Source organism: Sprattus sprattus (genome assembly GCF_963457725.1).
Source record: "Sprattus sprattus genome assembly, chromosome: 13".
Classification (NCBI taxonomy): domain Eukaryota; kingdom Metazoa; phylum Chordata; class Actinopteri; order Clupeiformes; family Clupeidae; genus Sprattus; species Sprattus sprattus.
The window spans coordinates 10,203,943-10,214,217 of record NC_137911.1 but is presented as its reverse complement, the minus strand read 5'-3'; the positions used below and the strand labels follow the sequence as shown (position 1 = coordinate 10,214,217).

The 10,275-nt window shown below is 44.2% G+C and overlaps 2 protein-coding genes across 5 annotated transcripts; both read right to left on the bottom strand.

The window, feature by feature from the left end:
• Positions 1-516: 516 nt before the first annotated feature.
• Positions 517-4,864, bottom strand: pnn (pinin, desmosome associated protein). Its single transcript, XM_080850650.1, has 9 exons — positions 4,741-4,864; positions 3,896-3,967; positions 3,724-3,792; positions 3,392-3,467; positions 3,121-3,215; positions 2,866-2,941; positions 2,377-2,532; positions 2,046-2,184; positions 517-1,816 (listed from the first exon to the last, which is right to left on the bottom strand). Exons 1-9 carry the CDS (start codon positions 4,851-4,853, stop codon positions 534-536), a joined length of 2,079 nt encoding a protein of 692 aa, XP_080706776.1. The 5' UTR covers positions 4,854-4,864; the 3' UTR covers positions 517-533.
• Positions 4,865-5,315: 451 nt separating this feature from the next.
• gemin2 (gem (nuclear organelle) associated protein 2) lies at positions 5,316-9,645 on the bottom strand. Of its 4 annotated transcripts, none has more exons than XM_080850718.1 (10): positions 9,378-9,645; positions 9,196-9,280; positions 9,009-9,098; positions 8,825-8,884; positions 8,623-8,736; positions 8,470-8,514; positions 6,148-6,216; positions 5,820-5,930; positions 5,656-5,714; positions 5,316-5,552 (listed from the first exon to the last, which is right to left on the bottom strand). In XM_080850718.1, exons 1-10 carry the CDS (start codon positions 9,494-9,496, stop codon positions 5,516-5,518), a joined length of 789 nt encoding a protein of 262 aa, XP_080706844.1. In that variant the 5' UTR covers positions 9,497-9,645; the 3' UTR covers positions 5,316-5,515. The 4 variants fall into 4 exon arrangements, with proteins under 4 accessions (XP_080706844.1, XP_080706846.1, XP_080706845.1 ...); XM_080850721.1 differs by having other exon boundaries at positions 5,462-5,552; positions 5,820-5,925; XM_080850720.1 differs by lacking the exon at positions 5,656-5,714.
• Positions 9,646-10,275: the final 630 nt, after the last annotated feature.

Here is a 10,275-nt window from a genome sequence, read left to right as displayed (position 1 = left end):
AATCCTTTTATGAGGCCAACCTCATAAAAGATCACCCCTCCTGTTCTGGTAAAGAATCAACATTTCCTAAAATCGCTAAAAAGAAAGAGGTACATCTGTGTAGCGCAGCACAATTGGAAATGCACAGAAACTTCCCAGCTCGTTCCGTAGCAACAAGCACCGGGTAGAGGAAGGGAAAAAAGAAAAAAAGATAACTGCCGAACTGATGTGCTGCCACAACGCAGACTTAAAAAGAATTTTTAAAATTACAGATGAAAGCACACGACTCCTAAAAGGAAAATGATTAGGTGCTAGACTGAAGTCTGGATAAAGGTAAAAAAAAGGCCCATATTTGATGTTGCATTTTGAGACGTGGGGACTTCATTCAACAGTCCTATCCTCCTCTCCCCCAGCATCTCACCTCAACAGCTCAACATCCAGCATATGAATCAATGACAGCTTAGTTGTATTCTCAAGATAAGACATCTGACACGTAAAGATTTTTTTTATACCCCTCCCACCCCCCCCTCTTTTTTTTATTAAACCCCGTCTTTTCAACGCCTTTTCTCCTTACGGTCGGACTTGTGGTCACGATCGCTACGCGAGTGCCTCTTCCCCGAACGGTCGCCCTCCGAACCTGTCCGCTTGCGGTCCGTCTTATCCTTGGATCCTTTCCCATCCCGGCTGCTTCCGGCACCACTTTTGGAGGACTTGTGGCTTCGGTCACCTCCCTTCTTCCTCTCCCGGTCAGAGGGCCTCCTCTGGCGCTTGCTGCGGTCCCGGTTGTGCCCGTCCCTGGCCCGGCTGCGACTCCTGCTGGTGGAGCTGGAGGAGCTTGAGGAGCTGCCACTGGAGCCGCTCCTGGAGCTGGAGCCGCTGGACGAGGAGCTGCTCCCACTGGACGAGGAGCCGCTGGAGCCGCTCGAAGATGACGAGCTGTTGATTTTGCTCTTCTTGTCCCGGGCCTTGGCACGGCCTCGATCGGTCTCCGGCTGACCCTCTGACCTGACCTCTTTTGGGGCGTCTTTAGCAGGAGATGGGAGGGCACTGGGATGCTCATGGGTAGACGGTTGGAGGAGCGTGTCAAGGGGTGCAGCGGCAATGGTACCACCAAGTGCTGCAGTTTGGGGAACTGGGGCTGAGGTGGCATCTGTGGCTTCCGATAGAGGGATGGATGGTTCTAGGATGGGCTCTTTCGCATCAGCCGGCTGGACTTCCGTATCGTTTGCTGGGGTTTGGGGCTCGGTCGATGGCTCCTGCTGAGGGCCCTTACCCTCCCTCTCCTCCTCTTCCTGCCTATTCTGGTTACCTACCTCCTCAGCAATCACCTCAGCCTCTGGGCTCTCTACCATAGTCTGATCCCCCTTACCTGTGGCCTCCTCCTCCTCCTCCTCCTTCCTCTCCTCTACCTCACCTACCTCCATCTGCTCCTCTGCTTCCCTGGCCCCTACATCTTCCTCAGACTCATCCACCTCCTCCTCCTTGTCCTCTACCCTTTTCCCCTTCCTTTCCCCCTGCCCCTTCTCATCTGACACCCCAACCTGCCTGCGCCCTGCCCTGCCCCTAGGTTCCTTCTCTTCCCCATCCTCCATCTCATCTTCCTCCTTGTCATCATCTTCCTCCTCCTCCTCATCCTCCATCTCCAAATCGTGGCGGTTACCCGTCACCTTCACTACCTGACCCGGCTTACCCTCCTCTTGTTCTTCTTTCTTCGCGCCTTCCTCATGGGTGCGCACGTCCTGCTCCCGGTCACCAGCCCTCTGGGGCTGGCGCCTAGGCCGAGCTTCCATCTTGTCGAGCTGCTCGGCAAAAGCCTTGCGTCTCTCCTCAAAGAGGCCTGAAAGAAGCCAAAGGTGTTTTACTACTCCGGTATATTACAAAAGTGTCTTCCACCAGTAAACAAATCTACCACACTAGTTTCAGTAGAGGCACTATGCAATGTATGTATTAACTGGCTAGATGACCAAGCAGAATGCATTGCATTACTTACACATTTCTACCCATGAACAAACATCCACCAAGAACATCCCATATTTTGTACTTAGACAGGAGACTGCATCACTTACCATTCATTTTTTTCTGAGATTCATCTATTAGCTTCTGGGTTGCTGAGCACATCTTGCCAGGCAAGTAAAAGATGGGTGGCTTAGTCTTTGTGCGAATAAACTTGACTATTTTTGCATTGTGTGCATTCCACTCCTCTTGCTAGGAAAGACATTGAGAAACAATAAGGAAAGTGAGAGTGCAGTCAAGTCAAGTCTTCAATAACAGACAGCTAAGACACAGAGAATTTGAGAGAACTACCACTTGTAATTTCTGTCTGAATAAGATTTCTCCAGAGACCCTCCACTCTCAAAAGAAAGGAACTAGAGCAAAAAAAGTATCTGAAACACTCACCAAATGGGCAAGTTCCACTTTCTGCTCCAGAAGCCTCAGCTCAGTCTGTTTGGCTCGTCTCTCTTCAAAGAGCTCTCTTCTCTCACCCTCCACTTTCTTACGCTCTTGCTCAGCTTGCACTTCCAATTTCTGCTCAATCTCCAGGCGTTTTTTTTGCTGAGGAGAGTATAAAGACAGACAGAACAGAAAGGCAAGATTAAATTAACTGTTAAAGTTTGGAATGTTATCCACCACCAATGACACTGCAAAATTCTGAACTTGTTAAACAGTGAACAGCTCACTTCAACTACATTTCAACAAATACCCAGAAACTGAGGCAAGACCAAATTCCCTTATAGGTCAGTAGTAAGTTTGATTACAATTTAAAAATTTCCAAGAGGGAAATACTCACGTTGTTGGGATATTGCCTTAAGCTAAATCACAAAAAGGTATTTATTTTGTGTGTCACTTTGGTGCACTGAACTATTTGAAGTAGCATTTCATTCTTACCCTATCACTAGCCACTGTAGATTCTTGTTTAAATTTCTGTAATGTTCCCATCAACAGGCCAAACATGCGTCGATTTCTGCACAAAAGTGAAGTAGGGAAGAAAAAAAGTGACACGTCAGCAAGGTTCAAAGACACAGAAAGCTAAAACAATTTTGCACATTTACGATAAAAGTGGAGTTAAACCAATTGGTCATTTATATTTCAAACTTCCGTGTTTTAAGTAAAGAGGTGGAAAATCAGGCTAGGCTCCATTACCTTTGTTTTCCTCGTTCATCCATGGTCTGATCCTGAATAAGATCTCGACGCGTACGCTCTTTGGAGGTAGCAAATACGGATGACTGCAACGCCGGCTGCAGGTATACACAGAAAAACATTAAGGATATCAGTCTTTTCTCAAGTATGAGCTGTTCTGAAAAGTTAATGTCTTCTTTCAACTAGCCAGTTGTTTGTATTGCTATACTGGCGTTGTCTTTTACAAACTTAGAATCTAACTTAGAATCTGCAATGTAAGATTCAGTTTCCTCACTTTTTTGACATCGTCATCATCCTCGGCGTCGCTGTCATGGCGTGAATCTCTCCTCGCTCTCTGATCTCCAGCCAGTCTAAGTAGCAAAGTGTCAAATGTCACAACTGTGTTAAAACACTGTGTGGATTCTCACAAAGACTTTTCGTAAAAAGCACTCAAAACAAACCATACTTCAAATCTGAATTAGCATTCAGTAACAAATTCATCAAAAAATGTCATTGATTGTACACTTCAGATCTTAGAGTCTTTTATTATGAACAAAAAAAAAAATTCACTGGCAAGACCTTAACCTGCCAACTTCTATATTTTGTAAATTACATTGCCTTCCTTACCGCAGGAGTGCTCCTTCAATATCCCTTTGTTTAGCTGGAGGTCCTACACCAGTGTCAGAGATTCCACGCCTACGAAAACAAGTTAGCGATAAGAAAAACAGGGTCATCAGGATCAGATGGATCAACTTCACATTTAGTGTCAGACTTAAGCGAAACCAAGTAATTTAATTACCTCAGCAAGTTGATTCCTCGCCCCCTACCTCCACCAGGGCCTGGGATGGTCAGCCGTCTGGCTTGACCAGGTCTACAGAGTGGAGAAGACATATTATACTCTGTGTAATCAACATCAATGGTGCTAAACGTTACGCATCAGAAGAAACACCACTATGCTGCAGAGTTTGAAAATGCGACTAGTTATTCAGATGCCATCATTACACACGGCAAAAGGGGTCAATTTAATAAGATACAATTATGAAAATCACAAGACTACATTGCACAACTACTGGCCTTGCTAGTTAGGGTAGCTACGTTGGTAAGGGACGCCAGGTGGTCACGTACATTGCTAACGTCACAAATTCGACGTCTTACATTGTATTACAACCAAACTAGGGAAAAAACAGAAAGATATTGCAAACGAAGAAAGTACACCTCGCGTAAAACCCATTGCAGCAGCTGTCTGCACAACGTACTGACAACGAGGGGGGCCGAACCAGCTAATGCTAGCTAACTAGCTAAATAAACAGCATGCCTGCGGATGTGCACACTCACGGGTGAGTGTGGCTAGCGCAAGGATATGGGGTTGTTCACGTTTACATCTCGCCTATATGTAACTGTACTGGTTATTGGTTATAATAATCGCAGATTACTGGAATGAGTTAAACAGGTTTGCAAACTGCAATACTTGAACACACCCACGGACACCTGGTTAACCATTCAGCTCGCAAGTACCTGCTTGTTAGCTTACTTCCTAGCTAGCCAACTTGTAATACATTAGCTAACGTTAGCTAGCAAGCCAGAGCGGTGCAAACTCATGTCGATTATGTCAGAAATATTTCACAGTCTCACCATTTCGCTTACCTGAGTTCATTTGGGTCCCTGCCCGTTAATTTCCGGATATTTTCGTCAACATTTTTCAAACTTTCTTTAGCCTGCTCAAGCTGATCTTGCAAAGATCTCACAACCACCGCCATCTTAGTCACAACAAGCACATATCAATGGAGTAGGCGCAAAGCATCTCTGGGTGAGCATGGACAAGCTATGACTCATTAAGCGGCAGAAACATGAACCAATAGAAACCACTAGCTTTGTCATGAGCCAATGATAGCCGTCGATACTGGAACAGCGTAGGGCGGACGTAAATAGGGAGGCCATTTCCATGGTGGATACAATCATTGACATGTCTATTGATACAATGGTTGATGCTTGTCAGCTGGTAGGAAACTGGCATATGATTGAATCAAGTCTTTGATCATGGTGCTGCAAGCCTAGTAGCAAAATTGGCCCTTCACTGTACAGTGTAACCATACTGTCAGTTTTACTTGACGAATGTTACCTTCTCAAACATATTGAATAAGGGAATCGTGTTGTCGTTACTGCAAATACTTGGAAATTCCTACCTATGACTTATTGGTAAACAAACACCAGACAAGATATGTATCTACAAATATTTTATTTCACAGAATTGAATCACACGGAGACACCCCACAGTGTGCCACATGATCATGTATTCAAAATGTCATAAATGAATAAAAATAAGGCCTCTGAACTCTTACTCACTGGCTAATCAGGCCATAAAGTACAAAATCACAAGTCCATCGTATCCAAGTCCATTTCTGTTTGTCCGTAAAACGAGTCAGTCATTATCAGCCAGGTCATTCTGCTCAAAGTACCTTCACAAAGGAATTTAAAAAAAAAACTTTTCAATTCATATAAACATTTAAAATGGCTACAAATAATAATTAAAGAAAAAACTAAATAGTGTTCATATTTTACCTGGCAACCAGACAAATCAACAAGTTGAGTGCTGACAACCTCTCATCATCTTTGGTCTCCTTTAAAGTGAACATGATGACAAATAATGATAAAACAAATCTCAGTATTATTTGTATCATTTTCATTCAAGAGAGCATGCGATGTTGACACGTTAGGGATCTTACCAAACTGGCACGTACACTCCCACATCGCCTGGCGAGCTGTCTTATGAGGGAATGTGCCTCGGGAAGAAGAGGCTTCTCGAGGCAAGCCAGCAATGCATACAGCCACCTACCCTGTTAAAATGACGATACTGTACACTTAGGAAAATATGTGAATTTGTACACGTATATACAGTTGAGTCAACCTAACATACAGGCAGAGGAAAGGCAGATTTAGGAATGGCAGAATTGTGAATATAAAAAATACAATGGCTTTCTCCATTTCTTTCCATTATTTTGTCTCTCTCTCTGCTTGCAAGGCATGCAAACAAAAGCAAATGGAGATGCTTACCAGCTGTGGGACAAATGGTCTCTCTTCAAACCAGTTTATCAAATACTCCAACACTGTATCAATAGTGGCCTAGGAAAAATGAACAACAAACTGTTTCAACCAGTAGCCATTTTTAATATTCAAAAATCTGACAGTGCCAAATAATGGTTAATCAGTTATTCATGGGGCTGGCCGTACATGGAAAATCTATCAGGAGAGTAGGACAACCTTTACTTGTGAGCGTGTATAGAGCTGTAGCGGTGACGTCACACAAAATACAACTTTAACCCTCGGGCAGGAAATACACTATGACGTCATGACCATAACCCCAGTTCTCTGATATCCTGAGTGGGGTACCTTAGCATGAGTGAGGGGTCCTCCAGAAGCACTCTACCACATATAACTGGCTGGTCATGTCTGTCGTCCAGGAGGAGCAGACGTCATTCAAGGTTGGGGTGGTCTGGTGAAATACTGCACCCATGCCTTCAGAGAACCAGAGCTATGGTTGTAACCTTAACAGTAACATCAAGGTAAAGCACTGGTATTTAGCAGAAGCTATTATCCAAAGCGAAGTACGTACAGACCACCTGAAGCACCGGGAATTGAACCCATCTGGATCATCTGTATGTGAGCCATTGTGGAGTTTCAGCCCTTTTGTAGAATAAGCCAAAGTAATACCCTCTACAATAAAGCTTCAAACATCAGTGGCAAATACCATCCAGGAGATAATGGTTTTGACACAGGGCATAAGCGGCATGCCCCGCACATGAAACGACAGACCGGGAGGGGGTGTCTTGTTGTTAAATCCCACGACATGCAGATATAGCAGCCAAATAAACTTTGATCGTGGAGAAGGCTTTTCCTTTATCAAGGAGGGTTTGTAGGAATGACAACACAAATCCTCACAGAACACTGAAAGGGCACTTCTTCAATGGCAGTGCACCAGTCCCCAAACCCACGGAACTTTGCATTATGCAAAGTATGTGCATGTGACGCAATAAGTCATCACAGCATTCTGGAATAGGACACTATATGTTAAATTTAAGCATTCACTTCACGGCCAATACCAGAGATACAGGTGTTCTTGGTGGAGATGAAAAAACAGAGCAGGTCCCTGCGCAACAGCCAGGGCCATGGCGGTTCAGTAAGTATTTGTGTTATCTCCGCTAACAGTGTTTCTGAGGCCAATCTTGTGCTATTAGAATAACCAAGAGGTTCACATCTCTCACTCTGGCTAGAGTGGGGAATATTAGAGACAGTGGGGGGAAAAGCGTAAAGGAAGGCGCATGGCCACTCCCACGCCAGTGTGTCCACTCCTGAGAGTCTCAGTGAGAGTTCTTCAGTGAGAAGAACTGGGAACATTGTGCAGCCTCTAGCCTCTCCCTGGAGGCGTACAGGTCCATTGGCTGGTGACCACAACGCAATCAGATCAGTTTCACCATGTTTCCACTCCCCGCAACAAGGGTGGCCCTGGGAGAGTAGCTCTGTCCCTGGTTTGACACTCCCATATGCGTCCCCCTAACTGAGAGAACTGTATTGTCTGAGATATTTACCGCTCTCAGCTTTAATACAGGTCTCGTGCCCCTTCCCTTCTTGGGAACTAGAAAATCTCAAAGAGAAGCCGCTCGGCTCTGTGCTGGAGGTATTACTAGAATCCCTCTTTTTTCTTGCATAGAGGTAATCTCTGCATTGAGAAAACAAGCTGTATCCCCCGATTATATTTGAAAATAGCAGAGGCGAAGGGGAGAACTGAGGTCTGTACCCCTCTCCCACAGTTCTGAGCACCCATTGTGATGCGACACGCACGCTAGTGCTCCACTCGCTGTATGAGTGCGGTTCCTGACAGCCTCAGCGCAACAGGTGGAACAATAGTGCCCTCTTGTGGAGGAGAGCAATGCCTCTTAGTAACAGCAGACTCTCAGACTGATATCCCACTCAGTGTAGCCTATAACCTGACAGCAAAACGCATTTCTGTTGTTACTGTGAAAGTAAGTGTGATTAGGTGAATAGGTGAATCCACTTATTCCTTCTTTGAGGATCTCTCAGATAGGGGCTCGGTTGTGACGTCAGCCACTAAAGCTCATCTCACGCCAATACACCAAAATTGTTGTGAGTGTGAGATGCGTACCATCTCCACAAATTAACAAAATCATTATTTGAAGTAAGTATTTGCTAAGGTATACCATTTTTTACTCATAACTTACCTTACCTTAATGAATACAGAATAACCAATAGTATTAGTATTCAAATAGTTGTGCCGCAAGCGGTTATCCAGACATTTGATTATCCGTGCACACCCCTAGTTTCAACAGAATCATGCCATGCCTGTTGTTTAGTACTAACCTGATTTAATCGGCTTGCAATACTGAGGAAAGGTGGGAACCCAATCTGTGGCACAGAAATACAAAATCTTGAGTTTCAGGAAAGCGGCATTTCCAATTACAACAACAAAAGGTTATATCGATGCTTTAAAATAAGCATGAATGGCCTGGTTACCTTCACATAGTTGAGACCGGGAGCATCACTGTCTCCTGAGTCAGGATGAGTGCCTAGGTAAACACTCTCGCCCAGGCAGAACTTTTTCCATCCTTCCTCATCCTCTATTTTAGGCTGAACACAGATAGGTGTTGGTACTGGTTTGGACGTATTGAAAGTTTGTTCAAAACCTCATCTGTGTAAATTATGCATTCCAACTAACCATAACCACATTGTCATCAAGGACCTTTCTTCCCCACTGCTGTCTGTGCTTTTGAACACTCTGCAAAAAAAAATGTGGATACCGTAGAAACTGTGATATATTCTTTTGGTGAAAACTGATTTAGTACAAGAATTACATCTCTGCAAAACTAAAATTGAGTGAAGAGTCAAACAGAACTACTTGCCTGTCTTATTTCTGAGAAGTTGCTAACTTGCTTTCGCTGCCACTTCAAACTTGGTGAAAAGCCATCGGGGGCTGCTTGACATGCTGTGAACTGTACAATGTGGAGTTTAGTGGTACGAATAAGCATGAACATATATAAAGCCCGTCGCGCCGATGGACGTGTTTCAGCACGCCATGCACTTACTTACCGAGACATTCACATTTGGATTCTTATTAAGTTTTTTGGGATCAATCTTCGCAACAACAACATCTGGACAACGTGACGCTTCACGTCTACAAGACAACAAATTAGCTCATAAATTGAATACGGGTTAAGGTCTTGAGAGACAACAAAATGGTTAATCTGAAGGCATTGAAATGGGACACTTACTGAACCTGTCTGAGATATTCTTGTGGATTTCTTGGAGTCTCACCGAGATCCAAATCGTCAGAATCTGATGTTTCCACTGGCAGAAGCCTAGGCATCAATTCTTCTAAATCTGAGTTCATTTTGTGGCGTATAGTGCAACCTAGCTAATTAAAATGAGGTCAAGAGAATTACTCAGCGGAAGTCAGATTTACTGTAGAAAGACAAATCCAGATTTGACACCTTGCTAACTATAATTTCAAACACAGCAAGTGCGTCCAAGTTGCCTCCATCTTGAGTTTTGAAATGCTGACGTATTAAACATGCGTCCGTTTTCATGACAACAGTGACTCGCTAGTTCCTTATGTTGCCAGATTTGTCAGAAATCCTCCATTAACTCACTCATCTGTCACAAAAATGAAGCCCTATAGCTATGTAGGCTAAGGGCTCAGATACACATACGCGTCTTTTTTCAGGCAGAAACGCTTCAGTAACGCCTTGGCAAAGTGCGGCGGCCAAAACAGAAGCGGTGCGCTTCCCTGCCTTGCGCTGGAAAGTTGAGAATAGTTCAACTTTTAAGCGCACCTAAAAAACGCTTCAAAGACGCAACGCGTGATGGAGAAGGGGCGCACGCTTTAAACGCGCCGTACCATAGGAATCAATGCATTTGCTCGCGTCCCGTTTTGACAAAAACGCGTATGTGTATCTGAGACGGTAGGCTAGACTACATCAGCTTTTAAAATAGTGTCTATTTCTATTGTCTATTGTTAACAGCATAATCACATTATATAGCCTAACGTAATATATTATGCTAAATTATAACATTATATTACATTGCACTACATTACATTATAGCCAGTGGTGTAGTGGTCCCATACTCTTAATGTTGCATTTTCTTTAAGCAGCCCATACAGCACAGGAT

Coding starts and splice junctions, on each gene's coding strand:
- pnn (XM_080850650.1), bottom strand. CDS start 4,853: ATGGCGGTGGTTGTGAGATCTTTGCAAGATCAGCTTGAGCAGGCTAAA. Junction 3,968..4,740: donor AGGGACCCAAATGAACTCAG/GTAAGCGAAATG, acceptor TCCACTCTGTAG/ACCTGGTCAAGCCAGACGGC. Junction 2,942..3,120: donor GATGAACGAGGAAAACAAAG/GTAATGGAGCCT, acceptor ACTTTTGTGCAG/AAATCGACGCATGTTTGGCC.
- gemin2 (XM_080850718.1), bottom strand. CDS start 9,496: ATGAACTCAGATTTAGAAGAATTGATGCCTAGGCTTCTGCCAGTGGAA. Junction 9,281..9,377: donor GAATATCTCAGACAGGTTCA/GTAAGTGTCCCA, acceptor GTTGTCTTGTAG/ACGTGAAGCGTCACGTTGTC. Junction 8,737..8,824: donor TTGATGACAATGTGGTTATG/GTTAGTTGGAAT, acceptor ATCTGTGTTCAG/CCTAAAATAGAGGATGAGGA.